The sequence below is a fragment of the Oncorhynchus mykiss genome, chromosome 16, assembly GCF_057628025.1.
Source record: "Oncorhynchus mykiss isolate SJ-2025 chromosome 16, ASM5762802v1, whole genome shotgun sequence".
NCBI classification, from domain to species: domain Eukaryota; kingdom Metazoa; phylum Chordata; class Actinopteri; order Salmoniformes; family Salmonidae; genus Oncorhynchus; species Oncorhynchus mykiss.
In genome coordinates, this window is record NC_143037.1 from 21,867,501 (window position 1) to 21,888,108 (window position 20,608).

General features: G+C 45.5%; 1 protein-coding gene across 5 annotated transcripts in view; it reads left to right on the forward strand.

The window, feature by feature from the left end:
• Positions 1-20,608, forward strand: part of ntn2 (netrin 2) — a 60,102-nt gene that overhangs the window by 26,307 nt on the left and 13,187 nt on the right. For all 5 annotated transcript variants that reach the window (XM_036946498.2, XM_090202229.1, XM_036946497.2 and 2 more), the window contains exons 3-4: positions 11,519-11,707; positions 20,168-20,317. In XM_036946498.2, the coding sequence (XP_036802393.1) occupies positions 11,519-11,707; positions 20,168-20,317 (339 nt within the window). The remainder of the gene's footprint in view (positions 1-11,518; positions 11,708-20,167; positions 20,318-20,608) is intronic.

The following is a 20,608-nucleotide window of genomic DNA, read 5'->3' on the forward strand; positions in this document are numbered from 1 at the left end:
ACCTCAGCTGTAGATCTCTGCAGTTCATCCAGAGTGATCATGGGCCTCTTGGCTGCATCTCTGATCAGTCTTCTCCTTGTATGAGCTGAAAGTTTAGAGGGACGGCCAGGTCTTGGTAGATTTGCAGTGGTCTGATACTCCTTCCATTTCAATATTATCGCTTGCACAGTGCTCCTTGGGATGTTTAAAGCTTGGGAAATCTTTTTGTATCCAAATCCGGCTTTAAACTTCTTCACAACAGTATCTCGGACCTGCCTGGTGTGTTCCTTGTTCTTCATGATGCTCTCTGCGCTTTTGACGGACCTCTGAGACTATCACAGTGCAGGTGCATTTATACGGAGACTTGATTACACACAGGTGGATTGTATTTATCATCATTAGTCATTTAGGCCAACATTGGATCATTCAGAAATCCTCACTGGACTTCTGGAGAGAGTTTGCTGCACTGAAAGTAAAGGGGCTGAATAATTTTGCACGCCCAATTTTTCAGTTTTTGATTTGTTAAAAAAGTTTGAAATATCCAATAAATGTCGTCCAATTCATGATTGTGTCCCACTTGTTGTTGATTCTTCACAAAAAAATACAGTTTTATATCTTTATGTTTGAAGCCTGAAATGTGGCAAAAGGTCGCAAAGTTCAAGGGGGCCGAATACTTTCGCAAGGAACTGTATATATATATACTTGACAGGTTAAATACTGTATATATTATTTTTGTTATTTCACAAAAACGTTTTGGATTAACCTCTTTTTAATGCCGAATATCTGACAAGTACATATCTGATGCTCTATCTGTCTATCATTTCCCTCTGTCTCTGTTTTTCAGCCTTCCTTGTGCCATCTGGCCAGGCGATCTGCTTGTTGGAGGTCATGGTGGTCTGGCCACCACAATGACACATGTGTCTCTCTCTCTCTCTCTCTCTCTCTCTCTCTCTCTCTCTCTCTCTCTCTCTCTCTCTCTCTCTCTCTCTCTCTCTCTCTCTCTCTCTCTCTCTCTCTCTCTCTCTCTCTCTCTCTCTCTCAATTTCAACACACACCTCTTTTCTTTTCTTCCACTTTCTCTCTCTCTCTCTTTCTCTCTCTCTCTTTCTCTATTTCTCTTTCTCTCTCTCTCTCTCTCTCTCTCTCTCTCTCTCAACACACACCTCTTTTCTTTTCTTCCACTTTCTCTCTCTCTCTCTCTCTCTCTCTCTCTCTCTCTCTCTCTCAACACACACCTCTTTTCTTTTCTTCCACTTTCTCTCTCTCAACACACACCTCTTTTCTTTTCTTCCACTTTCTCTCTCTCTCTCTCTCTCTCTCTCTCTCTCTCTCTCTCTCTCTCTCTCAACACACACCTCTTTTCTTTTCTTCCACTTTCTCTCTCTCTCTCTCTCTCTCTCTCTCTCAACACACACCTCTTTTCTTTTCTTCCACTTTCTCTCTCTCTCTCTCTCTCTCTCTCAACACACACCTCTTTTCTTTTCTTCCACTTTCTCTCTCTCTCTCAACACACACCTCTTTTCTTTTCTTCCACTTTCTCTCTCTCTCTCTCTCTCAACACACACCTCTTTTCTTTTCTTCCACTTTCTCTCTCTCTCTCTCTCTCAACACACACCTCTTTTCTTTTCTTCCACTTTCTCTCTCTCTCTCTCTCAACACACACCTCTTTTCTTTTCTTCCACTTTCTCTCTCTCTCTCTCTCTCAACACACACCTCTTTTCTTTTCTTCCACTTTCTCTCTCTCTCCTCAGTGGAATATCTCAGTTATTTATAGGTATTACCCACTCCACCTCCGGTTCACCTCAACACCTAACCCCTAATGTCAGTATTACCTTTTGCCTCAACTCTTTAACCATCAGTTTACCCTTCACTTCTTCACCTAACCCACAGCCTACAGTTCATCTCTCTCAATATGATCCATCTCTCCTAAACCATTTACAGCAACTGCAGTCCACATTAAGCCTTAGAATTCAGTTTCGCCAAATACAGTGGCTTACATGCAGAGATCCTATTCCAAAATGTGTATCTTCCTCATCTCATTGTATCAGTCCTACATGGAGCTAACATGATTGTGTAATAGGTTCCCCCGCCTGGACCACTGGGTATTTCCAGTGGAAAGAAAGAAAGAAAGCGAAAGAGAGGGGACAGAGATAACAATGTTTATACGTGGCGAGGTGAAGTGGACTAGAAAGACCAGAGTTTAGGCAGACTCCAACTGACAACAGGCCCCAATCTGGCATCCCTCCAGCCTAATCTTGTTAAACTCTTCCCCCTGTTGATGCCATCCAGAGAGAGAGAGAGATGGAGGGAGGGAGAGCGAGAGAGAGAGAGAGATGGGGGGAGCGAGTGCGAGAGAAAGAGAGAGAGAGATAGGTGAGGGAGAGAGAGAGAAATGGGGAGAGAGAAAAAGTGGAAGAAAGAAAATAGGTGTGTGTTGAAATAGGGAGAGAGAGAGAGGGGGAGAGAGAGAGGGGGAGAATTAAGGGACTCTCAGTTCAAAAGGGCTCCCGAGAGCTGGCTCTTAAGCCGACGGCGTGTGGCTAACCGCAAAATGAGGGTAGAGAGGGTCAAGGGGAAGGGAGGGAGAAACTGAGAAACGTTAGGCGTGTGTGTGTGCCCACAACCCCTCCTCGTGCTACTGGGCCAGAAGTGTCTCTCTTAGATAAATGATAGACATGGGGCTGTTGTTTCCCCAGGGCTTTAGACCCTAGTAGTGTCTGGTCTGTAGCCTTAGTCTACACTCACAGTATCTAGTCTTCCCTCATCTCTAGTCTCTGGTCATTGTGGTTCGCTGTGGTCATCTAATATAGTCTCATGTCCCTCGGCTTTCTGGTGTTAAGTTGTGTTCGGTCCCCGGTCCCTTCTCTTCAGTGTGTGGTCATTGGTTCCTGGTTTGAGTGTGCGTAAATATGTGTGTCCCCCCGTGTGTATGTTTTGTGTTTGTTTGTGTGTGTGTGTGTGTATCTGTGTGTGTGAGTGTGTGTGCCTGTCAGAGTGTGTACTCTGGACCTGGCTCTAATGAGGAGATAATGAACCGGTGCTCCCCCGGTGCTCTGGAGCAGGTGGTTGGACCAGGCCAAGCGGCACGGAGCCCATCCACAGGCAGGCGCGTGCCTGTGGTCATACCCCGGCCAGGGAATCATGGACCTGCCTGCAGCCTGGCACACACACGGACGTGCGCACAAGCACACACACACGTAAACATACAGGCAGACTCACTGTGGATGGCAGGGGCCCACATTGCGGGCGGTGGTAGCCAGGCCCAGGGCACCCCAGGGGGGCTCCAGGTTTGGACGGGGGCCTGGGCATGGGGGGGCTCCGATTTTCAAGGACCAATTTTAGCCATGGGATTTGGGTTCGTACAGGCATCCAAAATCAATTGGCTGGGCGCACTGGCTTGGCTTGGGCCAAAACATTAGGTTAGATCCCTAACATATGGAGCTGGAGTTGAGACATTGCACACTCAATGCATTTGAGTTTTTATTAGGATAGCACTTTTTTCAGAGCCAATTTGCCATGGGACGTTTAATAAACTTTTTCATAGGCTGAACCGGTTTGTGTGTAGACACCTTCTAGTTCGGCTTCAGCAGACCATTTGTCAATGAACGTCTGCCATTAAGAAAACAAGCCAAACTTCCTTGTCTTTCCTATTGGTTTTACCTACATGGAAGGTTGTTCTCTAAGACACACAGAACTGTAGTTGATGTACTTTATGTGTACTTTGCACATAAACAAACCAAACTAACAAGGCTACTAATGAAGTGTGGGTGGAGTAAATATTGTGATATGTAGGGTTTGATATGGTAATCAGACTGATGCCGGACTGAAATAACACGTTTGGAATGAGTGGAACCAATTAGGACCCGCTGTGAGAAAACGATGGTGGGAGCTGTTCTCCCATATCTCTCTCTCTCTCTCTCTCCCTCTCTCTCTCTCTCACTCTCTTTCCCGCCCCATATCTGTCTCTGTCTCTGTCTCTCAGTTCTCCATTCTCCAGCAGACGTAGTATCCGATTTACTGGACACCAGAGCACTACTAGCAGGCCTGGGGAGTACAAATGCACGCTACTTTGCAGTATTTCAGAACAAGCACCTGTGTGCGTGTGCGTCTGCTCATGTTCCTTTTTGTTCTGTAATGGACTTGAAAGCATAATGGAGAAAGCATCTAGCACAGAGTAGGCACATGCATATTTATGTTTTACAGGTTATTCAATGGCAGGTGTGTTCCAACACAACAGGGTTGTATTCATTATGACACAACATAGGGCCCTCCCGAAAACAAGTGTTTCTTATTGGATAACTCCAGGTTGTCTCTCCCTGTTTTAGTTTGTTTTCTTCTGTTTGGTGCCTAATGACAATGACCCAGGACTTCATCATTCCATATAACAGTAAGATTCCAATCCCAGAATGGACCTGATTAGAAGAACTAGACACCACTAACAGTGAGAAAGTGGAGATCCGCCCCAAATGTTTCCGTGTAGAGGGGCACAATGAGACAACTCTCTCTCCCTCTCTTGCTGTGTTGTTAGTTTCCTCTCTCCCTACACCTCTCCCGTATCCTTTGTCTCAGCAGCTGTCTATTTGCCGAGGCTTTGTCTTCGTTTGTCTGTGGAATTTCACACAGCAGCAGCACCAACAGGGACTTAGTTCGGAGCGTTCGACTCTGACCTATAAAAAAACGCTCGCTCGGGCCCTTGCCTCCCAGGGTCCTCTGCTGTTTCCCCCATAAGCCTTCTTTCGAACCCCCTCCGGTTTTTCCTCCAACAGATAACAATTAGCGAGTGTTTTTGGAGAGCTCCAGTGGAGCTTTGATGTGTTAATGAATTGAAAAATGGCCCTCGCCAGTTTTCAGTTATCCCTGCTGAGCCTAATTAGAGGGAGTTTGTCTGCTGTGTGCGCGTGCATGTGTGTTTTGTGTACCTGTGTGTGTGAGTGTGTGTGTGTGTGTGTTAGTGGTTGTGTGCACATCACTTCAAAACAAACCCATAAACATTCCAAGTGCTGCAGCAAATCCTGGAGCAGGCACTGAGGTGAAGTTGACAGCCCCCCACCTCTGTCTATCTTTCTCCTCTCCTCCACTCCTCTCCTCTCTCTTTCTCCTCTCCTCCACTCCTCTCCTCTCTCTTTCTCCTCTCCTTCACTCCTCTCTCTATCTTTCTCCCCTCCTCCACACCTCTCTCTCTTTCTCCTCTCCTCCACACCTCTATCTTTCTCCTCTCCTCCACACCTCTCTCTATCTTTCTCCTCCACTCCTCTCCTCTATCTTCCTCCACTCCTCTATCTTTCTCCTCTCCTCCACACCTCTCTCTATCTTTCTCCTCTCCTCCACTCCTCTCCTCTATCTTCCTCCACTCCTCTATCTTTCTCCTCTCCTCCACTCCTCTCATCTCTTTCTCCTCTCCTCCACTCCTCTCTCTATCTCTCTCTTCCATTCTATCCTTCTCCTCTCCTCCACTCCTCTCCTCTCTTTCGCCTCTCCTTCACTCCTCTCTATCTTTCTCCTCTCCTCCACTCCTCTCTCTATTTTTCTCCTCTCTCTCATTTCTCTTTCTTCCCCACTTCCCAAGCTCTTTTTAAAGAGAGGGCGGAATAATGAGCACAAGTCCTGTTTGAAGCATCAGGTCCAGTCGGTAGTGCAAGCAACTGATTCACAACACACAAGCACACTCTCTCTTTCTCAACAGGTCTAATCCGACATCTGATCTCTCCTCTTATGTTGGATAGCAACTCTAGAACGCTTGGACCTTTTTTCTATTGTTGAATTCATTCATATTCAAAATGACAGTTTAGACCATCTGTTGATCCAGCTTTGTGTAGAAAAGTCCTAATATTGAGTTGAACTTTAAATTCCTCCACTTATATCTGCTATGAAGGTGGGCCGTGTGGCAGTAAAGGATTAAGGCTGGAGAAAAAGGTGCCAGTGATCCTCCTGCTTTCATGTCCCACTACAAGGTGTTAATGGACACAAGTGCTCGCAGCTGTGTGTGTGTGTGTTTGAGGCGTTTGATCACAATCTCCACCCCCTCCTCCCCTTTTTCCAACCTCTATACCACCCTCCGGCCCTTGTTCCAGCGGGTGTGTTCTTTGTCACATCCTCTTAAGGAGAAATTGGACATGCTGTTTTTACACACTGACACACACACATAGTACTCTCGCATACACATGTACGTGTGCACATACACACCCACACACGGACTAACACACACCTTAATACCTGTATTTTAATATACTGTTTTTTTTATTTTTATTATGATTTAGTCTGCTGTGGGTTTCACCCATCCCAGTTCTTCTTACTGTACCGTGATGCCATCCATCCAAGTTTCCAGACCAATAATGTCATGTCTATGGTCCTGACACTTCACCATGGTTGGAAAGCGAGGTAGCGGCAGTGAACCCTTCCCCAAACCCTTAAAATAGCTTGAGGTCAAGGGTCAAACCCAGACCCCGTGCCACCAGCCTCCTAAAACACACCACGAAGAGCCAGCAGCGGCATAGCTACAGAAAAAGAACAAGTCCGAGAGGGATTCAAACCTAACTAGTATTTAATTAACTGCAGAATTCCATACAAATTGTCTGCGTAATTGCCAAGAGAAGGAGTCTGTGAATGTGCTCTTTTCCTGGAGCCTGCGACCCTGTAAAACTGCAGCGAGAAAGGGCTCTGTTCCCATCTCTCTGTGCCAGAAACCCCTTTGCTGAGTAGCAGTTGAGAAACCGAATTCCAGTGCCGGCTTGTTTCAGCCATGTTTATCCCCCCGCAGGCGGATACCAAGACGGACATCAAGGAACGTCACTGGACTTTATGCAAACTGGAAACCATATATCCTGAGGCTGCTTTTATTGTAGCTGGGGATTTCAACAAAGCTAATCTGAGAACAAGGCTACCTAAATTCTATCAGCATATCGATTACAGTACACGAGCGAGTAACACACTCGACCAATGCTACTCTAACTTCCGCGATGCATACAAGGCCCTTCCCCACCCTCCTTTTGGCAAATCTGACCATGACTCCATCTTGTTGCTCCCCTACTATAGGCAGAAACTAAAACAGGAAGTGCCCATGCTTAGGTCTATCCAACGCTGGTCGGACCAATCGGATTCCACGCTTCAAGATTGCTTTGATCACGCGGACTTTGATATGTTCCAGGTAGCCTCAGAGAATAACATTGACGTATACACTGACTCGGTGAACACGTTTATAAGGAAGTGTATAGGAGATGTTGTACCCACTGTGACTATTAAAACCTTCCCTAACCAGAAACCGTGGATTGATGGCAGCATTCGCGCAAAACTGAAAGCACGTACCACCGCGTTTAATCATGGCAAGGCGACTGGAAACATGACCGAATACAAACAGTGTAGTTATTCCCTCCATAAGGCAATAAGGCATGCTTCAAGATGTCCACCATTGTTCCTTTTCCCAAGAAAGCTAAGGTAACTGAACTAAATTACTATCGCCCCGTAGCACTCATTTCTGTCATCATGAAGTGCTTTGATAGACTAGTCAAGGACCATATCACCTCCACCCTACCTGTTACCCTAGACCCACTCCAATTTGCTTACCGCCCAAAAGGTCCATAGATGATGCAATCGCCATCACACTGCACACTGCCCTATCCCATCTGGACAAGAGGATTACCTATGTAAGAATGCTGTTCATTGACTACAGCTCAGCATTCAACACCATAGTACCCTCCAAACTCATCATTAAGCTTGAGACCCTGAGTCTCGACACCGCCCTGTGCGACTGGGTCCTGGACTTCCTGACGGGCCGCCCCCAGGTGGCGAAGGTAGGAAACAACATCTCCACTCCGCTGACCCTCAACACTGGGGCCCAACAAGGGTGCGTTCTCAGCCCTCTCCTGTACTCCATGTTCACCCACAACTGCGTGACCATGCACGCCTCCAACTCAATCATCAACTTTGCAGACGACACTACAGTGGTAGGCTTGATTACCAACAATGATGAGACAGCCTACAGGGAGGAGGTGAGGGCCCTCGGAGTGTGGTGTCAGGAAAATAACCTCTCACTCAATATAAGCAAAACAAAAGCGATGATCGTGGACTTCAGGAAACAGCAAAGGGAGCACCCCCCTATCCACATCGACAGGACAGCAGTGGAGAAGGTGGAAAGTTACATATAACCGGCAAACTGAAATGGTCTACGCACACAGACAGTGTGGTGAAGAAGGCACAACAGTGCCTCTTCAACCTCAGGAGGCTGAAAAAAATGTGGCTTGTCACCCGAAAACCCTCACTAACTTATACAGGTGCACAATTGAGAGCATCTTGTCGGGCTGTATCACCGCCTGGTACGGTAACTGCACCGCCCACATCCACAGGGCACGCCAGAGGGTGGTGCGGTGTGTACAACGCATCATCCAGGGGCAAACTTCCTGCCCTCCAGGACACCTACAACACCCGATGTCACAGGAAGGCCAAAAAGATAATCATGGACAAGAACCACCCGAGCCACTGTCTGTTCACCCCGCTTCCATCTAGAAGTCGAGGTCAGTACAGGTGCATCAAAGCTGGGACAGAGAGATTGAACAGCTTCTATCTCAAGGCTATCAGATTGTTAAACAGCCACCACTAGCACGAGAGGCGGCTGCCTACCTACAGACTTGATATCATTGGCCACTTTAATAAATGGAACACTAGTCACTTTAATAATGTTTACATATCTTGCATTACTAATTTCATATGTATATACTGTATCCTTCACTATATGTTCTTCCCTATCTATTGCATCTTAGCCGTTCTGTCACTGCTCATCCATATATTTTATACTTATATATTCTCATCCCATTCCTTTACTAGATTGTGTGCATTAGGTTTTGTTGTGGAATTGTTAGATATTACCTGTTAGATACTGTTGCACTGTCAGATCTAGAAGCATAAGCGTTTCGCTACACTCACAATAACATCTGCCAGCCATGTGTATGTGACCAGTACAATTTGATTTGAAATTCCAGTTATTATTGATATGGCCTTACATTTTTCATTCAAGTGTCTCATGGTCCCATCAAAGGTAATTTTGTTATCAAATGAAAAGCTTTCCTTAAAAAAATGAATGCTTGACACGGTGGCAGTCCCTGTGCTGGATGTTGTTACAACACTGACCTTAGAGAAGTCAGTCACAGTCAGTCTCTCTCTCTCACACACTGTGACTGGCAACACTTCATGGCTCCATGCTTTTATTCAGTGCAGACTGTTGTGGTCTACGTCTTACGAAACAGTCATTGATATAGAACCCTGTTTTGACTCACTGCAGTCAATACACTCACATCTGATTACATCTGATTACATTTATTTTGTCCCCCCCCCCCAGAGAAGTGTCCTCTGCTGATACTTTTTGGGATCCAAGTTCTTTGTTGTTGTTTGCTTCTCGCAAATCGTTTCCGTGGATCACTTTGAACTGGCACCAAACGCTCTGGCAATATTCTTTGAACACTTGGCCAAGTGTTAGAGGAATCTGAGTTCAGGTTTGAATTGAACCTGACTGGGGTTAAGGATTTGGGCCAGGGCTCTCCCATCTCAGGGGCAGATCTCCCACACCCTACCTGGCCTGCGAACAAAATTGCACCCTTGAAGTAGTGCACTACTGTATATAGGGAATAGGGTGGCATTTCAAACACAGCCCTGGAGATCAAAGAGTGTTCATATCCAAATGACTGGCAGAGAGCATCTTGGTTCCTCTCAATGTTTCTTCCTAACAGCCCTGCAACGCTATAGCCATCGGGCGTCCGACATTGCTGTCAGCCATTGAGGAAATGCTTCCTTTGAAATCAATGAAAGCTGCTTCACTGCCCATGTTGCACTCTCGTTGCGTCACGTACAATGGCAGCGTCCAAGCTCAAGAATCGCAGAGTTTCAATTCCTGATGGCCCTAATTCGGGTTCATTCTATCTTGTGAATTGAAGTAATGAAAAATAAAGTTGGCTTTAGTACTAGCTAGCTAGCTACATTGACTTGCTAGGTTCACAATGTAAAAAACAGTTTTTACCCCCAAGCCATAAGAACAGGTTATCAAATGGCTACCCCACCCCCAACCCCCCCCCCTCTCTTTTACGCTGCTGCTACTCTCTGTTTATCATATATGCTTAGTCACTTTAACTATACATTCATGTACATACTACCTCAATAAGCCCGACCAACCGGTGCCCCCGCACATTGGCTATCTGCATCGTGTCCCACCACCCGCCAACCCCTCTTTTACCCTACTGCTACTCTCTGTTTATCATATATACATAGTCACTTTAACCATATCTACATACTACCTCAATCAGCCCGACTAACCGGTGCCTGTATATAGCCTCACTACTGTTATAGCCTCGCTACTGTATATATTCTCAATACTGTTATTTTTCATTGTCTTTTTACTGTTGTTTTTATTTCTTTACTTGCCTATTGTTCACCTAATACCTTTATTTATTGTTATATTATTTTTTTACTTAGAAATTGCACTGTTGGTTAGAGCCTGTACGTAAGCATTTCACTATAAGGTCTACCTACACTTGTTGTATTCAGGGCACGTGACAAATACAATTTGATTTGATTTTAACCCCTCCGAAAGACACACATACAGACACAGGTTCTGGAGAGGTGTGGGGGGCTGTCACACTGGGCGCCCGTGGAGCTGTTTTTGTGGGGGGTTAAGGTGCCTTGCCCGAGGGCACAGCAGGCAATGGCATCTACGATTTGATACCAGCAACCCTCTGGTTGCCAGCTCAATTCCCACCAGATGTTCTAGTCGTACCCAGGATTTGAACTGGCAACCCTCCGGTTGCTGGCTCGCCTCTCTAACCGCTAGGCTACCTGCCGCCCGATACATGAAATACATGTGACTAAATGTAAATATATATTGTGATTGATTGGCATACAGACAGTTTCCACAGTGATCAATCCTTGTGGTGCTACGTATAAGACACATGACTTGAGAATTTACAGTACATGGGCCTTTCCTACTCCTCTATCGGACTACAGAGGTCTTAGACTAGATGGGAGAGGTTAGTTCTGCTCATAAGGGATTCATGATATTAAAAGGGTCTGTTAATAACTAGCGAGCAAAGAGCGGGTCCAGTCATTAATTATGGAAGGAGGAAAATGATCTCTGAAAATATATGCCTCATGATTGATGACTTCTGTAACAGCCACGAAGCACACACCCTCTACTCTGATTGAATCATAATGGTATTGACGCTAAGCTACATCCTACACTGTATACTGGTAAAGTACACTGTAGGACTTTCAGTAAATGCTTCATCTATTGCTCATATATCTGAATGAGTGTTTTCAAAATGTGCTTTGGAAATTATTTTGATGTATAAAGTATACCCACACTATACCCATAGTGTTGTGCCTTGTTTTCAAACTGTGGCGATGCCAATTTAACAAAGGTTTTTCAACTTTTCCTGTTTCAAAGTGCCTCGGACGTATTTTGATTATGAAGAAGTGCACCTATTCTCACTGAACGCTCAAGACGTCTAACCTTTCTTTCCCCCCCTCTCTTTTCCCCTCCCCTCATCCCTCCCTCTCGTAGCGTGCAACTGCAACCTACACGCCCGGCGCTGCCGCTTCAACATGGAGCTGTACAAGTTGTCGGGGAGGAAGAGCGGAGGCGTGTGCATGAACTGTCGCCACAACACGGCCGGACGCCACTGCCACTACTGCAAGGAGGGCTTCTACCGGGATATGGCCAGGCCCATCACACACCGCCGTGCCTGCAAAGGTATGGAGAATAGGTTTTATACTATAGGCGTATATTTCACAATAGTGTTTGTGGTATAGTCCTTTTCAATTCAGTCGATTCAGTAGATTCATTATTTTTTTTAAATTAAAAATGGCTATTTATTTTCAAAAAGTGCAATACAGTGGGGAAAAAAAGTATTTAGTCAGCCACCAATTGTGCAAGTTCTCCCACTTAAAAAGATGAGGGAGGCATGTAATTTTCATCATAGGTACACTTCAACTATGACAGACAAAATGAGGGGGAAAAAATCCAGAAATTCACATTGTAGGATTTTTAATGAATTTATTTGCAAATTATGGTGGAAAATAAGTATTTGGTCAATAACAAAAGTTTATCTCAATACTTTGTTATATACCCTTTGTTGGCAATAACAGAGGTCAAACATTTTCTGTAAGTCTTCACAAGGTTTTCACACACTGTTGCTGGTATTTTGGCCCATTCCTCCATGCAGATCTCCTCTAGAGCAGTGATGTTTTGGGGCTGTTGCTGGGCAACACGGACTTTCAACTCCCTCCAAAGATTTTCTATGGGGTTGAGATCTGGAGACTGGCTAGGCCACTCCAGGACCTTGAAATGCTTCTTACGAAGCCACTCCTTCGTTGCCCGGGCGGTGTGTTTGGGATCAGTGTCATGCTGAAAGACCCAGCCACGTTTCATCTTCAATGCCCTTGCTGATGGTAGGCTTTGTTACTTTGGTCCCAGCTCTCTGCAGGTCATTCACTAGGTCCCCCCGTGTGGTTCTGGGATTTTTGCTCACCGTTCTTGTGATCATTTTGACCCCACGGGGTGAGATCTTGCGTAGAGCCCCAGATCGAGGGAGATTATCAGTGGTCTTGTATGTCTTCCATTTACTAATAATTGCTCCCACAGTTTATTTATTCAAACCAAGCTGCTTACCTATTGCAGATTCAGTCTTCCCAGCCTGGTGCAGGTCTACAATTTTGTTTCTGGTGTCCTTTGACAGCTCTTTGGTCTTGGCCATAGTGGAGTTTGGAGTGTGACTGTTTGAGGTTGTGGACAGGTGTCTTTTATACTGATAACAAGTTCAAACAGGTGCTCTTAATACAGGTAACGAGTGGACGACAGAGGAGCCTCTTAAAGAAGAAGTTACAGGTCTGTGAGAGCCAGAAATCTTGCTTGTTTGTAGGTGACCAAATACTTATTTTCCACCATAATTTGTAAATAAATTCATAAAAAATCCTACAAATGTGGGGTTTTTTTTCTCATTTTGTCTGTCATAGTGTACCTATGATGAACATTACAGGCCTCTCTCATCTTTTTAAGTGGGAGAACTTGCACAATTGGTGGCTGACTAAATACTTTTTTGCCCCACTGTATAAACTGTACTGTATACAGTGGGGAGAACAAGTATTTGATACACTGCCGCTTTTGCAGGTTTTCCTACTTACAAAGCTTGTAGAGGTCTGTCATTTTTATCATAGGTACACTTCAACTGTGAGAGACGGAATTTAAAACAAAAATCCAGAAAATCACATTGTATGATTTTTAAGTAATTCATTTGCATTTTATTGCATGACATAAGTATTTGATACATCAGAAAAGCAGAACTTAATATTTGGTACAGAAACCTTTGTTTGCAATTACAGAGATCATACGTTTCCTGTAGTTCTTGACCAGGTTTGCACACACTGCAGCAGGGATTTTGGCCCACTCCTCCATACAGACCTTCTCCAGATCCTTCAGGTTTCGGGGCTGTCGCTGGGCAATACGGACTTTCAGCTCCCTCCAAAGATTTTCTCAAAGAATCCCAAAGAATGATGTTTCCACCTCCATGCTTCACGGTTGGGATGGTGTTCTTGGGGTTGTACTCATCCTTCTTCTTCCTCCAAACACGGCGAGTGGAGTTTAGACCAAAAAGCTCTATTTTTGTCTCATCAGACCACATGACCTTCTCCCATTCCTCCTCTGGATCATCCAGATGGTCATTGGCAAACTTCAGACGGGCCTGGACATGCGCTGGCTTGAGCAGGGGGACCTTGCGTGCACTGCAGGATTTTAATCCATGACGGTGTAATGTGTTACTAATGGTTTTCTTTGAGACTGTGGTCCCAGCTCTCTTCAGGTCATTGACCAGGTCCTGCCGTGTAGTTCTGGGCTGATCCCTCACCTTCCTCATGATCATTGATGCCCCACGAGGTAAGATCTTGCATGGAGCCCCAGACCGAAGGTGATTGACCTTCATCTTGAACTTCATCCATTTTCTAATAATTGCGCCAACAGTTGTTGCTTTCTCACCAAGCTGCTTGCCTATTGTCCTGGAGCCCTTTCCAGCCGTGTGCAGGTCTACAATTGTATCCCTGATGTCCTTACACGGCTGTCTGGTCTTGGCCATTGTGGAGAGGTTGGAGTCTGTTTGATTGAGTGTGTGGACAGGTGTCTTTTATACAGGTAACGAGTTCAAACAGGTGCAGTTAATACAGGTAATGAGTGGAGAACAGGAGGGCTTCTTAAAGAAAAACTAACAGGTCTGTGAGAGCCAGAATTCTTACTGGTTGGTAGGTGATCAAATACTTACATATGTCATGCGTTAAAATGCAAATTAATTACTTAAAAATCATATAATGTGATTTTCTGGATTTTTGTTTTAGATTCCGTCTCTCACAGTTGAAGTGTACCTATGATAAAAAATTACAGACCTCTACATGCTTTCTAAGTAGGAAAATCGGCAGTGTATCAAATACTTGTTCTTCCCACTGTATAACCCTATAGCATTGACTGAAATGGTAACACTGTTCTAAGAATTAGGCTGGCATCCTCACTTCCAAACTGATACCATGCCTCTGTAAGTAAATCATTTGTCACAGAAGCTGTTCTTGCAAAAATCCACAGAAAAAAATATTCCTCTGGACCACAAGCCACATTAAATTAGTATATGAGTTATTTCTCGTGGAAAAAGTGGTGTTTGAATTGTGGAATGTTTTGAATTTGCAGTGAATATTTTTCTGGCTTACGCCGAGAGCTTTTTCTTATTGGAGAACAACCCAATTTTCCTGCGCTTGTTGCTCGGGGAAATATGCAAATCAATAGCAGAGGGAGACTGCATTCTTTCTCAGTTCTGTAGGTTAGTGTGAGATGTTAAGGGATCGCTTATAGAGAGCTCAAAACAACATGGATGATGAGAACTGCCAACACTCATAGCTGTGAAGGGCTTTTGTTGGAGATTTCATGGTGAGAATCTCCCGTATTTGACCCCTGGTCAGTTTTCCACTCTGGGGCTAACCCAAGTAGCTTTTAAACCAAAAGGAGTCAAGTACGGGACAGCACGTTACTATTGTCCATGTTAAATCCTTTTTTATCACACTGTACTGTAGTACAGTTAAACAGTACCCATTCTATTATTCCACTCACAGAGCAATTGACCATGGTACCACATGCAATGTGACACAGTAATTGACTTTAGCAGCAGTCTTTTACCCTTAACAAATGACAAGTAACACACGTATAGATAAGACTCTCACAGATGTGTTGATATTGGCAGCAGCTGTATGGAAATATATGTCCCCGGTGCTATTGCAAGACCCATCATACACACATACACACACACTCAACCCGTGCTTGGGCCCTGGAGGCTGTGCAATCTGTTTTTATCAAAGCGGAGCAGTTCGGGGTCAGACCCGCGCGGCGGTAAAAACTTTATCGCCTTCCTCTCGGATAGCAAGATGTGACGGAAATGAACGTTCCCGTGGAAACGGCCCTCAACCTGGGCGGCTGGCACCATGATTGATCAGAGCAATCCTAGCCCCTTTTAGAACCTGTCTCTTTCCCTTTCTCTCCTCCTCTCTCACTTTCTCTCCCTCTCTGTCCGAGGAGAATGCTCTTCTCATCTCTTCTCTTCTTCTCTCTAATCCTCCAATTCGTTCTACCTTTTTTTTCTGCCGCAGTGTTTTATATATTTTTCCTCTTGTGACAGGGCCAGGAGAAGGGTCAAGGGTCAAAAATGGTCGGTGTCACGTCTGAAATGGAGTAACGGCAATAAAATACAGGTGTTTTTTGAATGGGACTAAGGAATGGGCGGTTAGGTCTGGAGGGTTGGCGGGGGGGTGGAATGTCTGCTTCCAATCATACCTCCTCTGTGGACGAGTGTCCATGTCGGACCTGCTGTGTGTGTGCTCCAGTGTGTGTGGGTGTGTGTACGCGTGCATGAGTGCGTGTCCAACACACAGTCTATAAGGATTGCCAGTTTAATGGACAGGCCAGACTCTGATGGATGGGTCAAGTGGCAGCGTCACTCCCATCTGTTCTCAGTTACACCCTTGTGCTTAGGTAACACACACACACACACAAACACACACAGGTCCCAACCCCCCTCCACCCCCAGTGCCCTCGGCCTTCTGCCCCAGCCCCGAGTGCCTCTCTGTGGGGTGTCCCAAGCTCCTGCAGGCCTGGGCAGCGGCCGCTGCCACTCTCCATCCACGGATTTACGCTGCTACGTGCATAAAAACAGCCGTCAAATTAAAGAAACATGCATGCCATAACCAGCTCGGGTGTAACCAGTCTTCCCTACGAGGTCTTCAATGTCAGAGCTTTATGTGTCTCCAAACATGTCCTAGTCTTGGCATCTATATCGACTATAATTAATGTCAAAGAAAGGAATTTAAATTTAGGCCGTAGAATATGTCAGCAGTCCTTGCCAACAAAAAGCCTCAAATATACTTTATACTGAATGTATCAAGATTTGTCCTCCAAGTAGCTTCTGAAGTGGACCATATGCAAATAATTTCTTATAGAATAACTTCGTAGAAACAAGGGAATTAGGAAATCCAAGATAAATCATTCCAAAACCGAAACGCTCATGCCAGTATTGACCAGATGTCTACAGAGCAAACCGCCCAATTAGAAAAGGTGAAATACTTGGACCCCTTTTGAAAGTACCGTTTACTCAGTTACTCACACGCACTCACATGGTTTGTTAAAACACACATACACACACACACATACTGTTTGCACCCATGCACACACACACACACACACACACACACACACACACACACACACACACACACACACACACACACGCACACACGCACACACACACACACACACACACACACACACACACACACACACACACACACACACACACACACACACACATACTGTTTGCACCCATGCGCACACACACACACACACACACACACACACACACACACACACACACACGCACACACACACACACACACACACACACACACACACACACACACTGAGCACCATTGATCTATTCAGAGTTCAAGAGTGAGCAAACGCCTGCTGTCCAAAGACTACAAGTCCCAAGGCGATGTCTGTCTGTCACACCTTCAGTCACACAGGCTTAAATAGTCATCAACATCTGAGGACATTTTTACAGCTTTTTAACTGGCCCAAGCCCCTGCGCGTAAAACTTCAGAAAGACGGTGTGAGGACGGAGGAGAGTGGCTGGGGGAGGGGACGGGGGTGCCCCTCCCCGAACACCATCCTGGCACTCATCTGTTGTTATTCTGAGCTTAACAGACTTTGAACACAATAAATAACAGTAGATTTACAGAGTACTTTAATCCCATTTTAAAGCAGTTACATGGATTGAATGAACATGTATTTGCATTATAACAACATATTTGACTTTTAATGAGGTATCATGTTCAACTCATAAACATGCAGATAAATATGTTTTGATTGTACCAATATAAGATGGCCATATTCTAACATCTCCTTCATTTGTTTCTGTGTTAGTAACACAACGTTTGGTACCAGTTGCCTTTGTTATTAGACAATCAGCGAAACAATGGATTGGTTCAGAAATGATTGTCTGTTGCCGTCCCACAAGTCTAGGCATGCAGGTATCATCCAGACTGGCACAGACTTTTCCAGACAGATCAAATGACGGGAAGTTTACACTTCTGTCCCCACCATTTAGTACAGCAAACCAGTTTGGACATGATTTGCATTTTTTCTTTTTATAAACTACCAGATTATTCTAGTCTCTCTGTTTGGAGTGTAGAGCATTGCTTTCTATATCGCTATTGTGCATAGAGTAGTGTCGTGTTATGAAATCAGAGACGTTTGTGTTGTTCTACAACCTATGTCTCTGGACTCCCAACTGTGGGTTTTTAGTGGACTCATCAGCTGTGTTTTATTAACACGTACCGTATAAAGGGGCGCCAATCCCAGGAATGCCAGAAATTCCAAATGGAGCCGCGGCCCCGTCCGTGCTGCACCTGGGCACAGGAACAAGAGCAGGAGAGAAGGACATTTTGGCAGGAGAGAAGTCACATGGTAGACATGGAGCAAAACAGGAACTAAGTCGTACCGGAAGACCGGACACACATTTGACTTTCAACCTCCCTGTGCGCCAACCCACTCAATACAAACGTATATTACTAATATATTACCAACACTGCCAACCAACGGCCAATCAAAGCCTTCTGTGAGTTTGAAGCTGGGTCAGGTGGTGGGGATTTTACATGCAACGCGAGCCATCAGATTTACGAAGCGAGCGCAAGCTTCAAACAGGCGTACACACTTTGACACCCCAGCCGGACACCCGGACGGAACAGCCACATGTGCATCTGAAGATCAAAGCACTAACCCCCCCCCTCCTAATTCTCATGGTCCAGACTCCCTCCACCTCACCACACCCCTCCCAAATCAACAGGTGGTAGAGTCCTTACTCCTCAGTTGTGATGGCAAAATGATCAGCACAAATAAACATGTTCACACACACTGAGGGAACAACACAGCAAGGCCCTGAAGAAAACTCCTCATGTTAGCAGCTGCCATTCCTTGGCAAGCCCTATCAGAGACTGTTGGGTTACTGGGTTTTCCCCAAAGGCTCGTTTCGCCCTTTCTTGTTGTTTTTATAAAAGCAGGAGGACAATTACCAGCTATCACATTACACTTAAGTAATGCAGTTTGCTTTTGCAATTTTGCAACTTGGTGAGCTTGTTTTCTACCTAATTAAGCCCAAAGTAGAGGGAAAGAGCCGTCTTCCCCCGTCTGCAGTTTTTTTGGGGGCCAGTTGTTTTTGGCCAAAAGCAATTATTTATGCCAGAATAGATCGACAAGATAAAATGCAAAATATTAGCATTGAATCGAGGGGGCAGAGTTTTTTTTTGTGAATTTTTCCAAAAGCATTACTTTTGTATTGCCTGGACAGAGGAGCTGCAGTTCCAAGCCAAGTCTAAGTGTTCAATCGCACCCTTTAAAGTAAAATGTTATGGGGATATTAAAGTTATGCGTTTTTATGTGTCAAGATAGTCTCAGATTGATCAGTGTAACGTGTAAAAGTGATACTTGATAGCTTGCGGATGGAGAGGTTTATCTTCTACGTTTGTGTGTGTGTCTGTGTGCGGCTTCCCAAGGAAGACATGTCTGTTTTCCTTGTTGAGCCGGGTTGAACCAAGGTGAGGTGAGGGAGATTTAGTCTTGTTTATGCTGATGAGCACACCAGAGGCAAAGTTTGGAACATGTTAGCCCTCTCTCTCTCTCCCTTTCACCGTTCTTCCCCTCTGCATGTCTTTCTCTCTTCTTCCTCTTCCTCTCCTCTCCTCTCCTCTCCTCTCCTCTCCTCTCCTCTCCTCTCCTCTACTCTCTTCTACTCTCTGTCACCTTGTAAAGAGCTCTTGTAAGAGAGGAGCTGACCAACAGGCCGGGTCTTGTATCCCAGCAGCTCTTTAAACAGAAGAAGACCCGTATTTCTCTAGGTGCATTCGGACAGACGGCGCATACCATAACAGCACATAAAAGACCGGGGGGACGGGGACTCTCTCTGGGTGGCGTGTTGTCGTTGGTACGCAGCGGGCGCCAGGCAGATTTTTGGGAAGTGATGAAAGGGCAGAGTGGGTGTCACACACAAACAGGCACCAGCGTAGCACCTAAGAGACCGGACAAATGGAGGCTTTTCTTCCCTATCAACACACACATATGCACACACACATCTTTACCAGGCAGTGTCAGGTCCGTAAACCTGGAGGCGACAGTAGCAGGGTAGCCCAATTGAGCAGAAGGAATCCAAGACCTGGAGTGTGAATGATAGAGGAAATAGACTAAAGGAACACTCAGTCCTGTTGCATCTGGAATACAGTTGGATACTTCAATGGCAGTTGATGATTAACTAGGATGTGTTGTGCTACAGAGCCTATATAAAAGAGGGTTCAAAATGCCATCTGATTTGAGTCGAGTCACAAATAAACCTTGAAAGTGACATTGAATATGTGTGAAGAACCGTAGGCGACTTATGTTTCTCAATTGGCCACATCTAACCATCTCCTCTCTCTCTCTCTCTCTCTCTCTCTCTCTCTCTCTCTCTCTCTCTCTCTCTCTCTCTCTCTCTCTCTCTCGCTCTCTCTCTCTCTCGCTCTCTCTCTCTGTCTCGCTCTCTGTCTCCCTCTGTTCCTCTCCCTCTCTCACCTCCTCCCCCTCTCCCTCCCTCCCTCTCTCCAGCCTGTGACTGCCACCCGGTGGGTGCGGCAGGTAAGACGTGTAACCAGACGACGGGCCAGTGCCCCTGTAAGGACGGCGTGACGGGCATAACCTGCAACCGCTGTGCAAAGGGTTACCAACAGAGCCGCTCACCTGTGGCCCCCTGCATCAGTAAGTAGATCACAGATACACACACACAGGGACGCTCAACCGACCCTTGCATCAGTAATAATATCACACACACACACACACACACACACACATTGACATGCATTTAACAGAAGCACATATTTACTTGTCACCAGGGGAAGGCAGTGTACTGTTTTTGCTATCAGTAGCCACATCGAGCCTGTGGGAATCGAGCCTGCACATACATACACACACACACGCGCAAACGCACGCACGCACACGCACACACACACACAAACACACACACACTGTGTGTTGCTGTGGTCCTGGCCA